Source organism: Podarcis gaigeae, assembly GCF_964106915.1.
Source record: "Podarcis gaigeae genome assembly, chromosome: 10".
In the NCBI taxonomy this organism is placed as follows: Eukaryota; Metazoa; Chordata; class Lepidosauria; order Squamata; family Lacertidae; genus Podarcis; species Podarcis gaigeae.
This window is the reverse complement of record NC_139686.1, coordinates 31795801-31815748: the sequence shown is the minus strand read 5'-3', so window position 1 is coordinate 31815748 and position 19948 is coordinate 31795801. Positions and strand designations below refer to the sequence as shown.

At 43.6% G+C, this 19948-nt stretch overlaps 1 protein-coding gene across 2 annotated transcripts; it reads left to right on the top strand.

Moving 5' to 3' along the window:
• Positions 1–237: 237 nt before the first annotated feature.
• On the top strand, positions 238–19886 carry LOC310825315 (cytochrome P450 2D6-like). 2 transcript variants are annotated; one of them, XM_083698698.1, is made up of 11 exons: positions 238–1837; positions 3135–3234; positions 9774–9939; positions 10596–10748; positions 11762–11922; positions 12017–12190; positions 13635–13776; positions 15088–15275; positions 15648–15789; positions 18240–18744; positions 19732–19886. In XM_083698698.1, the coding sequence occupies exons 2-10, from the start codon at positions 3205–3207 to the stop codon at positions 18416–18418; spliced, it is 1335 nt and encodes a 444-aa protein (XP_083554824.1). In that variant the 5' UTR covers positions 238–1837; positions 3135–3204; the 3' UTR covers positions 18419–18744; positions 19732–19886. The 2 variants fall into 2 exon arrangements, with proteins under 2 accessions (XP_083554824.1, XP_083554823.1); XM_083698697.1 differs by lacking the exon at positions 238–1837 and having other exon boundaries at positions 2205–3234.
• The last annotated feature ends 62 nt before the right edge of the window (positions 19887–19948 follow it).

Sequence of the window (19948 nt, the reverse complement as noted above, 5' to 3'; positions counted from 1 at the left end):
TACCCCTCCCCACCTTCTCACTATATAGAAGGGTCTGGTGACTTCTGTTTCAGTGTATCTGAAGAAGTGTGCATGCACATGAAAGCTCATACCAAGAACTAACTTAGTTGGTTTTTAAGGTGCTACTGGAAGGAATTTTTTTATTTTGTCAAGTCTTATCTGACAGTTTAACTGTCAGGTACCAACTTTTAACTCGCTGCCCTCTCCTGATTGGTTCACACTCCTCCCAGCCCTGATTGGCTTCTGGGTCTCCGGGAAGATGACCCAAGGACCATTAGTTACAAAAGGCTGTGTACCGAAATACATTTCTGGAGTGGCGCACCTCCTGTGGATCTGCATTCACTCTTTCCAAGCTGAATCAAGTTAAGAGGAAAACAAATATCTCCATTTGCAGCAACTGCCAGCTGAATGGCTGGCTGGTGTGGCAATCATGAAGTCTGCCTACTTTTCCACTCCCATTCTCCAGCTATCTGTGCAGAATGCTGACTGGGCCTTGTGTCAATCATGAATTCACTTCTATCTCATAACCTCTTCAAGCAGTCTTCCAAGTTTAAAGAAAAACTAACTGGCCTTTAAATAAAAAAAAAGTTCCTGTACAAACATCTAACTGAATCAACAAATGTTTTTTAAAAGATGATAACCTGCCTAAAACATGACAAAAGACGTGAGCATCCGCACAGGAACTGGAAGAAGATACAAGCATCAGTTGAGAAGCAAAGGCAATGTGGAAGTCGTGTCCAGGGCCTAGACGAGGGTCAGCATCAACTGGTCCAAGTCCAATTTGAGCCCAGTCCCTCCGCCAGCTCCAGACTGACACAACAAGCTGCCCACTCCCCCAACTCCTACCCAGGCTGGCATGCTGACTGCAGCTGTGGTATTGGTGCCTATGCTCCGTTAAGCCCTAACCGGCCACAGCCAAAATTAGGACTGCATGGGATGAGGCAATTTGGGCTACAGTCCAGCAAGATTCTAGTTATGTGAACCCTGTAATTAAATATCTGATTTTTATCACAGATTCAGATCTGGCCTTAGGCCAACTTGTAATCTCTCTCAATATTTCTTGTTGAGCCTGCTTTTCACAATCTGCTCTACGTTTCCCCAGAAATGATCAATATAAGATAAACTTCTCCTGACATGGCGTATGCAGTCTCAGCAACCCCTCCCCCCGGGAGCCAGACCACAACAAACATTTTGAGATTAAAATTGGGCACAACTTTATTTATTTATTTCAGCCGTAGGTAAACCTTGGCATAGGCATTGGGAGTGTATCCCTCTCAGCCCCCTGCTGGCTTCTCTTCAGGGGTCTGAGGCATGACAGGGTCAGCTAGGGGGTGTGCGGAATGAGGCCATTGCAAAACATGACGGTTTACACAGATGTTTCCTCCACCCAAGGCACTGAGGCAGCACGAGGGACCAAGTTGTTGGGCCTGACCTACATCTACAGCCAGAATAGCGCAAGGTGCCAAGTCAATGGGAGCCAGCAGTAGCACAAAGTCAATGGTGGATTTACTCACAAGAAAAAATGAACAGAAGGAATAATACTATTGACAGTATCAAGGCATCATATACTATTCCATCAACAGTTTTAATTGTTAATGTGCAAACTCTGGAATATTCATACACAGAAGAATATGACAACCTCCCCTTCTGCATTGTGTTTTGCTATAGGCATTGAAGCATCTGCAATTATGATTAAGTCTAATGAACAAATGTAGAAGTAGGTCCTTCTATTTCCAAAATAAGTCTTTATGCTGATGGAGTAATAACATTATCAAGTCCTCTAATGCCAGCTCAATATATTCTCCAAAAGCATCAGAGATTTTGAAGAAGGATGAAGGTACAGTATGAATATGATAAATATGTATCTTAATATTTTGTAACTGATTTGTCTGAAAAAATATTACACGCACAGGTGAATGTAATATGAAAAAAGTATTTTAGATCTGTATCGGAACAGTATACAGGGTGGCCCAAAAGTAGGTATACAGCTGAATCAATGAAATTAATCACAACTGATTATATGGATACACATAGTTGGCACACAACAAAGTGGCAGTAAATTTCAGGCTGGCAGTTGGAAAGAATAGTGGAGTAGATAAAAGGGTTATTTTTCTTTACTGATATTGTGAATGATGACAGTGAACTTGAGTCAAGAACAAAGGAAGTGGATTCTAAAGCAGTACCAACCAGTGGGCCAACCCGTAAGCAGTGCTTTTTCTTCTTCTTCTAAAAAAATGTTTAGGGGTACTCTCATTTTGACTCAAGAAAATATAGTTAAAATTGGGGAAAATAAATACAGTAAATGGACCAAAGTACAAAGATTCACAAAATGTTTAGGGGTATGCGTCCTCTTGCGTCCCCCCAGAAAAAAAGCACTGCCTGTAAGTTTGTTAAGTGTTGGGTACAGAACTGATCAACCAAATAAAAAACAGCAAATTTGATATAATTTTGGATAGTTCACGATCTGACATCAAAAAAAGATCTATTTCAGCTCTATTATATAGCTCTGATAGACAAGACGGTTGATTAAAAACAAGGATGGTGTAAATAGGCAGAATCTCAACATGTAAGTCAGGACATTTTGTTTATTACAAAACATGAATATTATTGTTTTCCTTTCAATTCTGAAGATATAGCAACATGTGTGTTTGCTTCATATACTCAGCTGTGGGAGAAGTAAATTGGAAGTTTCTGCTCAGAGAGTGGGGCATGGTTCATCTTATAGCTTCTTTACCAGGAAGAACTCTGAGCTTCTTACCAGAAGCAGGACACAGAAAAAACAGCTCATTTTTTCGTAACAGATTCATTCTATTCTTCATTGGCCCTCCCACAATTTTTCCAGGAGTTACTTAAAAACAGAGAGAGAGAGGGAAGGAGGGAGCACAGGGATGTGTTAAGGAAGTAATTCTGACTTCAATTTAGTATCATTTCTCTCTCTCTACGGAACACAATACACACAGGAGGAACTTTTCAGACAAAAGGAAGTAAAAGCAGGAGACTGAATCAGTGCAGGGAGAAATCATGGAGCCATTCCATTGGGTGTTCTCCATGCTCATGGCCATATGGAATAACCTCATGTTGCTGGTTATACTATTCTTTTTGTTAACTATATCCTTCGATTTTATGAAGCGTAGGAAGCCTTGGAGCAACTACCCGCCAGGGCCTATTTCCTTGCCCTTTATCGGCACCCTTTTGGAGATTGATATGAGGAAGCCTCATCTTTCTTTCACTCAGGTAAGTGCTAAGGGAAAAAAGAGACATGGATCATAGAATTGTAGAGTTGGGAGGGATCCCAAGGGTCATCTAATCCAACCCCCTGCAATGCAGGAATCTAAAGGATCCGTGACAGATGGCCATCCACAGGGGCGCCGACTTATAAAAAATATTTGGGGGGGCCCATACCGGGGTCCTGCCCCGGGAAGTTTTCTAAATTTTAGATGAAAATTAGTGAGTTTTAAAGTTTTTTAAAAGTATTTTAGAGTCATATGATCAACATTAGAACCCCGAAAACTCGACTCTCTATAACTCCACACTCCAGGAAACTCGACAAGCCTGAAACACTTTTTGGCTTTGAAAAAAGAAACAAAACATAAACACGCACGGTATTTTCGTAAAAAGCTAATGCTTATAGACTATTACAGAGCAGTGAATATATAGCTCTGAAAAGACTGAAATGATATTTAAATAAATCCTAAATTATCATTAAAAGAATAAAACATAAAATATTGCTGTCGCACAGTAATAGCACTTTGATTAATAAGTGAAATAGCTAATTTAAGCTTACTTTGAATAAGGCTGAGGGTTCATTAAATAAAAATAATATCTCAAAGTTAATGCTTTAATACAGTTAATAAAGTTAATACAGTATGCCTAATACTGTATGTAAATACTGTAATACTGTATGTAAATAACGGGCTTTAATTGGGTCTTACACCCTAAAAATATTTAAGTATTTGAAAATAACTAATACAGTACTATAGTAATATAGAAATACAGTACTAAACTAGTACTAATATTTCGAAACTGAAAATTTAACATTCTGTATGTATTTAATTCTCTATTTTATAAAGATTTTTAATATCTGACAGTGAGTTTGGAGTAGCCCAATGCAAAAATCCTGAGGATCCATGTGGATCCGTGCTTTGTAACCACGTTTTTGCACCACTGTGACCCTAGGCAACAGTGGGTGCGTGATTTTTTTGGTGCAAGATGTAGCCATGGACATGCTATGTGATCTGATGGTGAATTTGGGGTGACCCAATGCAAAAATCCTGAGGATCCATGTGGATCCGTGCTTTGTAACCACGTTTTTGCACCACTGTGACCCTAGGCAACAGTGGGTGCGTGATTTTTTTGGTGCAAGATGTAGCCATGAACATGCTATGTGATCTGATGGTGAATTTGGGGTGACCCAATGCAAAAATCCTGAGAATCCATGTGGATCCGTGCTTTGTAACCACGTTTTTGCACCATTGTGGCCCCAGGCCACAGTGGATGCGTGATTTTTTTGGTGCAGGCTGTAGCCATGGACATGCTATGTCATCTGATGGTGAATTTGGGGTGACCCAGTGCAAAGATCCTGTGGATCCATGCTTTGTAACCACGTTTTTGCACCATTGCAGCCCCAGGCAACAGTGGGTGCGTGATTTTTTTGGTGCAGACTGTAGCCATGGACATGTAATGTGATCTGATGGTGAATTTGGAGTGACCCAATGCAAAAATCCTGAGGATCCATGTGGATCCGTGCTTTGTCACCACGTTTTAAATGGGGAGGGAAGGAAAAACACAGAAGGGACAAGAAGCACAAGAGGGGTGTGCGGAGAAGCAGCTGGCTAAGAATGCAGGGGAGGAGTTTAACGGGGTGGGGGGGAGGAAAGGAAGGCAAAAGTCCCCCCCCCAAGCCAGCCCTCTCTCTCTCCCACCTGCGAGTCCGTAGAGCACGGAGAGGAGGAGGTGGTGGGCTGGAGCCTGCACGCAGTGTGACTAGGAAAGAATTAGAAGGAAGGACTCGATCCTTTCCTTAACCCTCTGCTTGCCAAGAGGGCAGGGGATTCCCTGCTCTTTGTTGAGTTTGAGCAAACGCAGCAACAGAAGCGGGTGGGCAGTAAGATCCTGAGGCAGAATGCAGGAAAGCAGCAGCTTCCGCCTTCCCTCCGCCCGCCCGATCTTATTTTTGCCTGATTTTTGCCTATTTTTGCCCCTGCGCTCCGGCGAGTCAGCTCCAGGGACCCCACATTCGCTCAATAACACGCACAGACATTTCCCCTTACTTTTTAGGAGAAAAAATCTGCGTGTTATAGAGCGAAATTTACGGTAATAATTTTCTTAAATTATTGGGGGGCAGAGCCCCCCCAAACGAATTTTTGAGGGGGCTCAGGCCCCCTCAGGCCCCATGGAGTCGGCGCCTATGGCCATCCAACATCTGATTAAATGCTCCAATGAAGGAGAGCCCACCAGCTTCTGAGGGAGTCCGTTCTATAGCTGAACACCACCTCCCTCAGACTTCTTCCTCTGGTGACCAGCAAAGAGTGCTGTGTTTGGGGAACAGAAGTGAAGAAGGTTAACCTGCCATTGGCTTGATTCCATATTGAGCTGCGGCAGTGAGTGTTGGGGGGGGGGGCAACTTGTCTGTTTCCCCTCAGTTCCTTTGTGGCTTATAATATTGGCTCATGCATGCTGATGGGGTGTTACGCTTGTGTGTTAATTCTGTTGCACCCTTGGAATTATATTTTGGTTTCACCTGCCTTGCCCCACGCCAGTCATTGCAGTTAGCCTCCTGGACATTTTAGCTCTGAATGGGCACAATAGAAGTATGTTAAGTGTTGGTTACAGAACTGATTGACCAAATAAGAAACAGCAAATTTGAACCAGTTTGGGATAGTTCACAATTTTCAGTGTGAGTTCACAGCAGTCAACTGTCACATTGTTTTCTATTAGATGATATTGCTTTTAAACATATGGGTGGGTACACTGAGTTTAGCGGGGAGCTGCAACAAGATGTTTTGAGGGTTGGCTCCAGCCTTTAACAGGAGGGCACTCATTCAGGGTTCCAGACAGCCTGTAACAGGAACCTATCGGTGGTTTGGGTGGGTGTGTAGAAGGACAGGCAGCAAGGATGGGGAAGAAAAATGACTACATTCCTCTTCCTTAGTATATTAAAGAGTTTGAGCTCAGGGCTGACTGCTGGCCCTGAATCTGAACACTATTGCTATATTTTTAATGTTTGATGTTTTATTATGTTTTTATATGTGCTGGAAGCCGCCCAGAGTGGTTGGGGAAACACAGCCAAATGGGTGGGGTATTATTATTATTATTATTATTATTATACAGAGAGAGGAAGAGATTTTTTGCTACTGAGAATGAAAATATTTATTCTTTTTCATTTCCTCCATCCTGAAACCTCCCCATATAGTGGACGGAGGAGAAATTTGTAACCTTTTAGTGCACATTCTTCCTACTCTAATCACAACTCTAGAATACAATAACCCATGAAAAGCAGTGGTGGTGGGGAAGGCTTAATCCTTCCCCTCCCCCCAAAAATGATCACCTCAACATTCTTCTACGATAATGAGCACAGGTCCCTGTGCTGTAGGGCTGTTCCTAATAACACTTGCTTTTATTTTCACTGAATGGTTGTGTGAGGGAGCAACCTTCTTTAATTGTGAATGGTGGATATACATCTACAGAAGACAATATATAAACAGTTAGGTGCATAGTAGTAGGAAGGGTTAATAACTGGAATTGGTGCATGTTTTATAAGAATGATTAACAACAATCGACCCACCATTCAAGCATTCATTAGTTTCCTTATTAGAATTAAGGATGCTTGAGTAAAGAGTAGAATTCTTTCTTCTGTGTACAATAAAAAGAGGACTGTTTTGATTTAGAGAAATGTCATATAAAACCACTATTAGCAGTTCAACCCTGCTGAGTTCGATTGGATGTAAGTTTATGGCTGGAGTCTCATTTTTGTAATTTTAAAACTGATTTAGAGAAACACTAGACATACTAAGTAGGGGAGTGCATGAGCCCAACATTACAAGGACAGTCCACTATTGGAAGGGTTAGCCATCTTCCACCTGCTGAAAGGAAAAGGAACCCATAAGATGAAAGAGGGGTACCTTGAAGTTGGCCACCTGCATTTAGCACTTGGGCAACTGACGTAGCAGACACACAGGTAATCTGGTCACAGCCTTCATCACTAGGTTGTCATTTGTTGTATTTCTGGTCAAATAATTATTATTCCAAAACTTGCATACAGGGTGGTCTTAAGCAGATGTGGTGCCAGGGTGCAAATATCCGTCCAGTGCCTCCAAATTACCATGGATAGTGTTTGGGGTGGGGGGAAGGAAGCTGCACACTGCCAGCCATTGGGGGGCGCAACTCTCCCCCATGCCACTGCAGGAGAGCAATCCCTACAGAGGCTTGGGAGGGAAGCTGCGCACCCGCCAGCCATATAGTTGGTGGGGCGCAGCTTCCAGCCTAAGCCTCTGTGGGGACCGCTCTCTTCCCATGGAAGCTTGGGAGGCAAGCTGCACGCCCACCAGCCATATGGTTGATGGGGCACAGCTGGCGAGCGTGCAGGGAAAGGGGAGGGCACTGGCAAAGCTGCACAGCTGCCCCACTCACTGGGGCGCCCCTGAGAGTCCGACGCCCTGGCACAAGGCACCACTAACCCCTATGGGTAAGATGGCTCTGCTTGCATAAAGGTAAAGGTAAAGGTACCCCTGCCCGTACGGGCCAGTCTTGACAGACTCTGGGGTTGTGCGCCCATCTCACTCAAGAGGCCAGGGGCCAGCGCTGTCCGGAGACACTTCCGGGTCACGTGGCCAGCGTGACATCGCTGCTCTGGCGAGCCAGAACCGCACACGGAAACGCCATTTACCTTCCCGCTGGTAAGCGGTCCCTATTTATCTACTTGCACCCGGAGGTGCTTTCGAACTGCTAGGTTGACAGGCGCTGGGACCGAGCAGCGGGAGCGCACCCCGCTGCAGGGATTCGAACCGCCGACCTTTCGATCGGCAAGTCCTAGGCGCTGAGGCTTTAACCCACAGCGCCACCTGCGTACCTTTCTGCTTGCATACATAGGCGCCGACTCCATGGGGCCTGAGGGGGCCTGAGCCCCCTCAAAAATTCGTTTGGGGGGGCTCCGCACCCCCAATAATTTAAGAAAATTATTACCGTAAATTTCGCTCTATAACACGCAGATTTTTTCTCCTAAAAAGTAAGGGGAAATGTCTGTGTGTGTTATTGAGCGAATGTGAGGTCCCTGGAGCTGACTCGCTGGAGCGCAGGAGCAAAAATAGGCAAAAATCAGGCAAAAATAAGATTGGGCGGGCGGAGGGAAGGCTGAAGCTGCTGCTTTCCTGCATTCTGCCTCAGGGTCTTACTGCCCACCCGCTTCTGTTGCTGCGTTTGCTCAAACTCAACAAAGAGCAGGGAATCCCCTGCCCTCTTGGCAAGCAGAGGGTTAAGGAAAGGATCGAGTCCTTCCTTCTAATTCTTTCCTAGTCACACTGCGTGCAGGCTCCAGCCCACCACCTCCTCCTCTCCGTGCTCTAGGGACTCGGGACTCGCAGGTGGGAGAGAGAGAGAGAGGGCTGGCTTGGGGGGGGGGACTTTTGCCTTCCTTTCCTCCCCCCCCACCCCGTTAAACTCCTCCCCTGCATTCTTAGCCAGCTGCTTCTCCGCACACCCCTCTTGTGCTTCTTGTCCCTTCTGTGTTTTTCCTTCCCTCCCCATTTAAAACGTGGTGACAAAGCACGGATCCACATGGATCCTCAGGATTTTTGCATTGGGTCACCCCAAATTCACCATCAGATCACATAGCATGTCCATGGCTACATCTTGCACCAAAAAAATCACGCACCCACTGTTGCCTAGGGTCACAGTGGTGCAAAAACGTGGTTACAAAGCACGGATCCACATGGATCCTCAGGATTTTTGCATTGGGCTACTCCAAACTCACTGTCAGATATTAAAAATCTTTATAAAATAGAGAATTAAATACATACAGAATGTTAAATTTTCAGTTTCGAAATATTAGTACTAGTTTAGTACTGTATTTCTATATTACTATAGTACTGTATTAGTTATTTTCAAATACTTAAATATTTTTAGGGTGTAAGACCCAATTAAAGCCCGTTATTTACATACAGTATTACAGTATTTACATACAGTATTAGGCATACTGTATTAACTTTATTAACTGTATTAAAGCATTAACTTTGAGATATTATATTTATTTAATGAACCCTCAGCCTTATTCAAAGTAAGCTTAAATTAGCTATTTCACTTATTAATCAAAGTGCTATTACTGTGCGACAGCAATATTTTATGTTTTATTCTTTTAATGATAGTTTAGGATTTATTTAAATATCATTTCAGTCTTTTCAGAGCTATATATTCACTGCTCTGTAATAGTCTATAAGCATAATTGTTATTGTAAATTAAATTAGCTTTTTACGAAAATACCGTGCGTGTTTATGTTTTGTTTCTTTTTTCAAAGCCAAAAAGTGTTTCAGGCTTGTCGAGTTTCCCGGAGTGTGGAGTTATAGAGAGTCGAGTTTTCGGGGTTCTAATGTTGATCATATGACTCTAAAATACTTTTAAAAAACTTTAAAACTCACTAATTTTCATCTAAAATTTAGAAAACTTCCCGGGGCAGGACCCCGGTATGGGCCCCCCCAATATTTTTTATAAGTCGGCGCCCCTGCTTGCATACCTAGATATATATTAGCATATGGACATTTTATGCTGTCATATATTTACAGCTGTCTAAGAAGTACGGGAACATTTACAGCCTGCAAGCCTTCTATACCAATGTCGTGGTGGTGAATGGATTCAAGCTAGTGAAAGAAGCTTTAGTCCACAAGTCAGAGGATTTTGCTGATCGTCCTGATATGCCTGTCCAGAGTTATTTGGCAGGATACAAGCAAGGTATGTCTGGCTTTATCAGTCCACTGTGCTGAAGGAGATGGGAAGAAGGCAAACCAGGGAGCATCCCTCCCGTCTGTTGGCAATAAAGCAATTCAAATAGGAAGAGTGGGAATTAAATAATGGTCTGTTAATGCTTCCAAGCCATAAGAAAGGAGCATTTTGGTTCTCACTGTTTTTCTTGAGGTTCAAAAGCTCATTGAGTGTGAATGATAAGAGCTGTTTGGCAGTGAAACAAACTCTCACAGAAGGTGGTGGACTCTCCCTCATTGAAGATGGAAGTCAAAGATTCTTTAGCTGTGATTCCTGAATGGCAGGGGGTGGACTGTTTCTCGGGCTGAGGAGCTTCATGACTGATTTGGATCTGAGTCTCTCCCAGATCCTAGTCCAACACCAAACTGACTCTCATTTAAGAGAGAATGAAAATAATTTTTAGACATTAAAGCAATAGTGCCTTGATACAGAGCATGAGCGAACTTTCCCCATCAGTCATGTAATACATTTCCCCGTTCTTTTTGTTTGTTTACCAAGTCTGATTTGGTTCAGTGTCAGATGATTGGTCTCCAGATGTACCGTAATAATTTTAGCCAGTAAGAGCTGACTCATCTGAAGCAATGTTATGTCAGCATTTTAACCACTTCAATTTTATGCCCTCTTAGGACTGGTATTTGCAAAGTATAATCCTGCCTGGAAGGAGCAGAGGAGGTTTCTTGTCTCAAACTTGAGAGATTTCGGAATGGGAAAGAAATCCCTGGAATGGCAAATGATTGAGGAAGCTGGCCATCTGTGTTCTGCATTCCGCGTTGAGGGAGGTTCGTTAAACCTAGGAATGTGGGAAGTGGGAAATGTGCTTAATTCAAAATGTTTACATTCTTATTTATTTATTTATTTATTTAATAAAAAGCATACACTGTCTGATTGTTTAAAAAACCCTTAAAACAATAACATGATCAATAAGAATAAGAAAAAAGACTTTAACAAAGTTAATATTATGTTGCATGCCACCCCAATCTCTGAGCGGTGTGAGATTCCAGGGGTTCTGAGCGCTTACCCAGGCTTGTGTTTCCTTCAGGAATAAGGCACATGTCTTTATGATATATGGTTTATTTACGTATATCTATAACCTGAGCCTATGATGGATTGGCTCACAGCATTAACACCCCAAGAAGGTCTTGTTTCTCCCATAGCTGCAGCCTTGAATCCCAGCAGAAATCAGGCCTGGCTCTGACTCTCTGCCTTCCCAGCCTGCCCCTTTTGCACCCAGCTCCCAGCCCCCTGTCTTTCTAACTAGCAGACTGTTGAGGGAAGGAAGCCCACCCCTTTGGTTTCTGGTACCTAGCCACTTCCTTTGTTCCCTTAATGGCCCATACTTAGCAGGCTATTACTAGGCTGGCCTGCTTATTCCAGCAATTGAATCCATGCTGGATCCAGGAATTAGATGGAGGATCAGGCATATAGTCTAATCCCCCCCCACACACCTCATAACAATAACAATACACTAAAAGCAGATTAAAACTCGCATGAGCTTTCAAAATATCTGGGTGGGCTTGCCTAAACAAAAATGCTTTAGTAGGTGCTGAAGAGAGTGCAGTGCAGGTGCATGCCTAATATCAGTAGCTAAAATGTATTTCTCCCATCTCTGTCAAAGAACTCCACCAGTAAAAGTCCAGAGTGTTGTGCTTCAGACCTTAGGTTTGATTTCCAGAGAGTTTTGAATTTGGAACATTTATGAGTGTACATTAAAGAGAGCAAAGCGAATGGAGCCATGGTGGTTAGGGCAGGGCAGGGGTGATGAATCATCAACCCACTTCTTTTTCTCTTTCAGACCATCCATTTGACCCTCAGTTTATTATAAACAATGCAGTTAGCAATGTGATCGCCTCTATGACTTTTGGCTATCGCTTTGACTACAAAGACCAGAAATTCCAGGAGCTGCTGCACTTACTTGAAGATTGCATTCAAGATGCATCAGGATTGTGTACTCAGGTGTGAAAAACTGCTGCTTCATCAGAAATATTGTTCTTTAGTGACTGTATCTCTGTACCAGGTGTAATGGATTTTCTTTTCCATTCTGCATCAGCTCATTAATATGATACCTTGCTTGCTGCACATCCCACCACTGGAACAGATAGTCTCTAAACACCACATGGGTTTGTACAACTACATAGAAAACATTCTGAAGGTGCACGTGAAAACCTGGGATTCATCCTGCAGGAGGGACATCATTGATGCTTTTCTGGAAGAAATAGAAAAGGTAGGATGTTGGTATTTTGTAGTTCCAGCCCAAGGTACATACAATTCTATACAGTGGTACCTTGGTTTACAACCATAATCCATTCCAGAGGTCCGGTTGTAAACCAAAACAGGTTATAACCCAAGGTGTGCTTTCGCCAATGGGGCCTCCCCCCAAAAATTGGTTGTAATCCAAAAATTTTTTGGATGTAATCCTAAAAAAGGGACACAAACTTCCGGGTTTGACATGGTTGTACAGTGGTACCTCGGGTTAAGTACTTAATTCATTCCGGAGGTCCGTTCTTAATCTGAAACTGTTCTTAACCTGAAGCACCACTTTAGCTAATAGGGCCTCCCATTGCTGCCGCGCCGCCGGAGCCCGATTTCTGTTCTTATCCTGCAGCAAAGTTCTTAACCTGAAGCACTATTTGTGGCTTAGCGGGGTGTGTAACCTGAAGCATATGTAACTTGAAGCGTATGTAACACGAGGTACCACTGTAATCCAAAACGGTTGTAATCCAAAGCGGTTGCAAACCAAGGCTACCACTGTAATTGGTTCTAACTATTAATTTAAAACCTTGGTTAAATCAGCAACTCACTGTTCCATGGGCATAGCTGGGGGGGGAGGGGGCAGCTGCCACCCCCAATTAATAAAATTCAATAAAAATACATAGCAAACTGAGGTTCTGCCCCCCTCTAACAAAAGTCCTGGCTATGCCCATGCATCTCTGTGTGTGCCATACCTGATTTGTGGAGCAGTGGGGTTGCAGCCCTGACCCAGGAGAGGACCCAATACCTCTTGGGATCTCATGGGGTGTTATGGCTTGGTCTCTCCCACAAATGCGAGACAACTCTAGCTGTTTATTATTTCAAATTTATTGCTAAAACAACAAACTAGGACATAGCTCCTCTACTCATCGTCCTCCCCAGAAGATGGAGTTGCCCAGACTGAGCTCCTCCCCCCACCTTCTTTTCCAGTATCTTTTGCACTGTCTAGATTCTACGAGGTTTAGGAGAGAATGCTTCCAGCATTCCAGCGTCTGACTCACTATTGGAGCTCTTACACAGCAGCCTGTCACTCTGGCCCTGTCTTTCATCTCACCTTTGTTCAGAGCTCAGATCACAGCTTCTCTCCCCCTCCTCTCTGCCTTCCGCTGCTAACTGTTCTCTCTCTAAGCCTGTGTCTTCTTCTCCTGTAAGCATCTGAGCTTCGCTGACACGAGGCCTAAGAATCTCCTTGGAGAAAAAGTGGGATGTAAATGTAATAAATTGATAAATATGCCACCACTCCAGGACCTCAGAGGGTGGCAGCACTGCTAAGAGCACCTTCCTTGCCCAACTGGGCAGGTCTGTAACTGATATGACTCTGTTACTGGAAAGTCCAGTCTCTTTGACACTTTCTGCATGCTATATAGGTGCCATAAGATTTATTTATTTTTTGAGATGCATATCGTTTGTCTTCTCAGAGGAAGAAAGATGTGAAGACAAGTTTCAATCGTGACATCCTTCGTCTAATAATTACTGAACTTTTTGCTGCTGGCACTGAAACTGTTGCCACCACTCTGCGCTGGGGCCTGCTGTACATGATCCAAAATCCAGAAGTCCAGAGTAAGTACTACTACAGCTGCTATATGCTAAAAGAAGAAGAAGAAGAGTTTGGATTTGATATCCCGCCTTTCACTCCCCTTCAGGAGTCTCAAAGCGGCTAACATTCTCCTTTTCCTTCCTCCCCCACAATAAACACTCTGTGAGGTGAGTGGGGCTGAGAGACTTCAGAGAAGTGTGACTGGCCCAAGGTCACCCAGCAGCTACATGTGGAAGAGCGGAGACGCGAACCCGGTTCCCCAGATTACAAGACTACTGCTCTTAACCACTACACCACACTGGCTCTAAAAAGAGATATTTTAGTGCCAGTTTCTGAAAGAGCAGCTATATTAGGATGGGAATTTAAGTTTCAACAGAGATCTACAATATGCAAGAAGCCATTGGACTTCCTGTTTTCACTGAATTAAGGGCACATCTGTAGCTGCTCTTAGTCTTTGGTAGCAAAGACGAAACTGGCATTCTAAGACAATTTATTGTGGCAAACTTTTTCATAGAGCACAATCATAGTCCAATTCCTGTCCACAGAATGCTCCTCTTCCTCTTTCTCTAATTGGGCCTTCTTGTGTGCCAGTCTCTAGCCTGAGCTAACCTTGAGATGGTCTCTTGCCTAGACAGGGCCTCCTGCTGGAACTCCAGCTCAGGTTTGAACCACCAACCAGCTGTGACCACTTGGAACAGAACATGTCCTTGTTCATAAAAGCATTTTAACAGGAAATAAGGTATTCTCCTATCTGCAGGTTACTGATTCCAGAGGAAAGATCAAGTGTAGCTCCCAGCAGCATGGGATCTGCACACACATTTATAGGTTTCCCATCAACAGCATAGAACATCTCCCCTTAAGGATCTGCACAGGCTTCTTACATGCTAACTGAGCCAAATTCAAGTTTTTGTTATAGAAGGCTCCAAATTGTTTGGGGACCAACTTACTCGGGCTGCTTCTCCCCCACCATAGTTGCTTGATTTTTATATTCAGCTAGAGAGGCACTATCAAATGTAGCACATGATATTCACCTTGCTTCTACAAGTAATAAGCTGTTTTGTTTGTGGACCTAAGTTGTAGAATTCCTTGCCTATGCAAAGGAAGTACCATCAATACACCAAGTTTCAGACACCTGCTGAAGACCTTTCTGTTTGTACCCGTCCTTTCTGATGTATAGCTCAACCTATCAGATACTGTGTGTCTGGATGATATGTACTTTTATGCTGTTCTGTGGGTGCATTATGTTCACTGCCTATATAGTTTGCTTATTGTGTGGTGTATATGTCTGTAAAATAAATAAATGGGAGAACAATGAAAGTGTGCTTCCTTTCTAGGTAAAGTCCAAAAAGAAATTGATGATGTGATTGGCAAGAACAGGTCAGCCACCATGGGGGACCAGGCATCCATGCCTTACACTCATGCTGTGATAAATGAAATTCAGCGATTTGCTGATGTTTCTCCATTGATGCTGCCTCATATGGCATACCGGGACACGACATTACAAGGCTTCTTCATCCCAAAGGTATAAGTTTTGCTAACAGAGTAAAGGTATTCTGAACAGAAGCAGGCAGACTATATTTCTCTTTTACATGGAGTTGAACCAAATTTAAATTGCTTTATTTATTCACTGATCCCAAACTTAAGATTTCTCAAATGCCTTGAATTTGCATGGGGAATGAACTCCTAAACTGCTTGGACATATGCCCAGAAAGCAGGAGTCAAGGAGAAAACTGCTCAGACCTGTGTTTTCTAGGCACGGCACAAGCAGAAGTACGGACGAGCCCATTGTCTCCAGAAGCCTAAGATATTTCAAAATAGAGACAGGATATAAGGAAAACACAATGCTGCTGATTGTAATCCTTTTACCAAATCCTCTTTCTTTGGACACACTTAGGGTACCACGGTCATCTTCAGCCTGTCATCTGTACTGAAGGATGAAACTGTGTGGGAGAAGCCTTATGAATTTTACCCAGAGCATTTCCTTAATAAAAAGGGGGAATTTGTGAAACGAGAGGGCTTCCTGCCTTTCTCAGCAGGTAATTCCAGAGGACTAAAAGCTGGGATATTTACTGTTTCATAATCACACATTTTAATATTGCAAGTGTTTTTTTTCATGGTCACATGAAAGGGCTTCTTCAGATACAGTCCTTTGTGGGTGTGGACAGTGCCAGATTTACGTATAAGCTAAACAAGCTTAGGGCCCCACTCTCTTGGGGGCCCCAAAAAAATTTAAAGGGAAAAAACCTGGATGTACATTCTCCAAAATATAAGATAAAAAACAAATAAACAATGATAAAATACATATTTTGTCATGTGCAAATGGCTTTAGATACCTATTAGGTCCATAAATTACCATATAGCATATATTCAACACACACAAAAAGCGACAATTTGTTGTTGACAAAGGACAGCTGGACATATAAGGGGCCCCATTACCTTTAGTAACTTAGGGCTTCATCAAACCTAAATCCAGTCCTGGGTGTGGAGAGAGAGATCTACCCATAAATCTTCGTTGTGGAGATACAAATGTTTGTGCTCACAATTATGCTCCCACTGAAGAGAAGTCACATTCGTGCAGCACTCAGAACAGCTATTTCCTTCTGGCAGTTTTTCCTTGTCCCATTCCTTTCCAAGGGGAAACCTGCTCTTTAGCAATAGATCGGAACAAATGTTGGTCCAGGGAAAACCCAAATTGCTGTTTGCTTGAATTGAGTGTTAAAGAGTGGTTTTGCCCAGGGGGAAGCAGCAGGACAAGAGGAAGTGTACATAAGCCTAAACCACAACCCCCTTCTTTAGTTTTCAGAGGGAGGATAGCCCCATTCAGCATGGGCTGAATCCCTATCCACTGATCTGCCTTTCAAATCTTTGTCTTTTCTGGATTAAGCTTCAATTTACGTGGCTCTTGGAGGAGTGCCAGCCCTCAATGCACCCCCCCCTCCAGTTTGCCAGCCCTTGTTTATAAGACTTGGCTATAACAAAACAACAACAGCAACAACAACAACAACAACTTATTACTTGTACCCCGCCCATTTGACTGGGCTGCCCCAGCCATCCTGAGTGGCTTTCAGCAGAATATTAAACAAAACAAAATATGACACATCAGATTGTGATAGATGGTTTATCCAATTATGGTGTGGAGAAATACAGGAGACAATTTTTTATCTCCTTCTCATAGAATAAAAATGCCAATCAGGCAAAAAAACTGATTGGCATTCAGGATAGACACAACAAAATAATTCACCACACAGTGCAATTCACTTCCTGAAGACATGGGGATGGCCTGGTCTGCGATCGCTGCAGAATTAGGTCAGGAATCAGAATAAGGTGACAGAATTCTGTGGTAGAACAGACTGAATAATTTCTAAATTGTAAGTCACCTTTTATGAGACATTAGCATCACCATTGCTGTGACCGTGTCACTGCCTCTGAGACTTAATCTGAAATGCTCATAAAAGCAACTGATGGCAAAAGATAGGGAAAGGGCCGAAGTCCAGTGGCAGGGCCTGTGCTTTGCATGCAGAAGGTTCCAGGTTCAATCCTCAGAATCTCCAGGTGCTGGAGAGACCCAGTCAGTGCTGACAATACTGAACTAGATGGAGCAATGGTCTGATTCAGTATAAGGCAGCTTCCTGTGTTCTTGTTCCACTTCCCTCTCCCCAATCCCCATACAGTTTGGGTGTCTTCAAAATGATTTTCTTCTTAACTGGTGGTTTTACTCATTCGGCCACTCACACCAGTGCCGTAGGTCTTTCTTTTCTTCAAAGGATGCTGTGCACAACATAATAATAATAATAATAATTTATTATTTGTACCCCGCCCATCTGGCTGGGTTTCCCCAGCCACTCTGGGCGGCTTCCAACAAAGATGAAAAATACACTAAAATGTCACATATTAAAAACTTCCCTAAACAGGGATGCCTTCATATGTCTTCTGAATGTCAGGTAGTTGTTTATCGCTTTGACATCTGATGGGAGGGCGTTCCACAGGGCGGGCGCCACTACCGAGAAGGCCCTCTGCTTGGTTCCCTGTAACTTGGCCTCTCGCAGTGAGGGAACCGCCAGAAGGCCCTCAGAGCTGGACCTCAGTGTCCGGGCAAAACGATGGGGGAGGAGACGCTCCTTCAGATATACTGGACCAAGGCCGTTTAGGGCTTCAAAGGTCAGCACCAACATTTTGAATTGTGCTCGGAAACGTACTGGGAGCCAATGTAGGTCTTTCAAGACCGGTGTTATATGGTCTCGGCGGCCGCCCCCAGTCACCAGTCTAGCTGCCGCATTCTGGATTAGTTGTAGTTTCTGGGTCACCTTCAAAGGTAGCCCCACGTAGAGCGCATTGCAGTAGTCTTTTCTTCAAAGGGTGCTGTGCACACCACCAACCACCTGTGAATTATCTGGGGCCTTTCTGTGTAGGGTCTTGCAGTCTGCATGCTCACTGGAAGAGTCACTTAGGAACTGACACTTAGCTTGATGTCCTCTTTCTTTTTCAGGTTTGCGTGTATGTCCAGGAGAACAGCTAGCTAGGACAGAGCTCTTTCTCTTCCTCACCAGCCTCCTTCAGCATTTCACCTTCTGCTTCCCAGAAAACCAGTCTAAACCTCAACAAGAATCTCGCTGTGGCTTGACAGTAGCGCCACCCCCCTTGCAGATCCGGGCTATTCCAAGATAACTATAGATACCTGCAACGCACTTGTGCTGCACTCAAACTTTTACCCTATCATGTATTACTGAAATCTCACAGGGTGACCCAGATATTCACTTTCTCTCCTAGTTCATTGGAATTTAAATCTCACTTTGAACAATGACTCTTTTTGTTCAGAATTTCTAAAACCAATCACAGTGGTACCTTGGGATGAGAACGGGATCTGTTCTAGAGCCCTGTTCGCATCCTGAATGGAACGTAAGACGCGACGGCATGTCTGCGTGTGTGCGGGTTGTGTTTTGCTGCTTCCGCACATTCGTGTGACATCATTTTGAGCATCTGCACATGCGCGAGTGGCGAAACTCGGAAGTAATGTGCTCCATTACTTCCGAGTTGCTGCGGAGAACAACCCAAAAGCGCTCAACCTGAAGCACATTCAACCCGAGGTATGACTGTATATTGCCTGGTCCTTTTAAACCATGATGGGGCAAAGAAATTTGAATGAGCTGTATTCAGAAATATATCTTCCCCTTATTATTTTCAATCAAGTGATTGCGTATCTTATTAAACTGATTTTGTTCATATTATCCAAACTGCTCTCCCATCATTTTGAACTATCTATATCAGGGCAGTCCAACCTCTCAGACCAAGTGGGCTGCAAGAGAACTTCACGCACTGCTTTGTTGCAGTGGAGACAGGGAGCGAGGCCAAAATTTGACACCCAATAGCTCTCACACTGCCTTCCCAAAGCCAGCTAAGTGAGGTGCTGGGCTTTGGGAAAGGTGTGACCATATCATTAATGTCCTTGCAAGCGAGGGAAGAATGGGGAGAGAACCAGCGCTAACTGGCTCATCCTACCATTAGCTCTTTCCTTTGTGACCCCAGGCTCATCCTACCCCTGACTTTGCCTTCTGTTAGCTGCCCCTGCCTTCTGGCCCAGCAGAAACAATGGTCCCCAGCAGCCACTGCTATCAAATACTCAGACTAGAAGCAGAGACTAGTCAGAATGGAGGTGTGGTAGAGTGTGAGTGTTTTGGTTGACATGCAATTAATAATTTTTAAAAATGATCTGCCATGGAATGTGGTGACCCTCTAATTCTACGCTTTGGGGCAACGACTAGGTGGAAAAGGGGTGGAAGGCATTTTCCCTTGTAGTGCAAGAGCAAATAGTTGAATTTATTTAATCAGAAGTACAGTTGTACCTTGGAAGTCAAATGAAATCCGTTCTGGAAGTCCGTTTGACTTCTGAAATGTTCAGAAACCAAGGCGCGGCTTCCTAATGGTTTCCGATTGCACACACACACACACAAATGTTCTAAAACCGGAACAGTCACTTACAGTTTTCAAGCGTTTGGGAGCCGGAACGTTTGACTCCCAAGTATGACTGTATCTACAAAGCTGCCTTCTATGGGAGGGGGAAAACATCACTCAAGACAAAATGACACAAAGCAATAATTATATTTAAAAATAAATAAATACAATTAGTAAATCACAATGACTTTGAAGACTCCCTTCAGACATCTCCATGGTGATGAATTTGCTGTCTTCCCCTGCCAC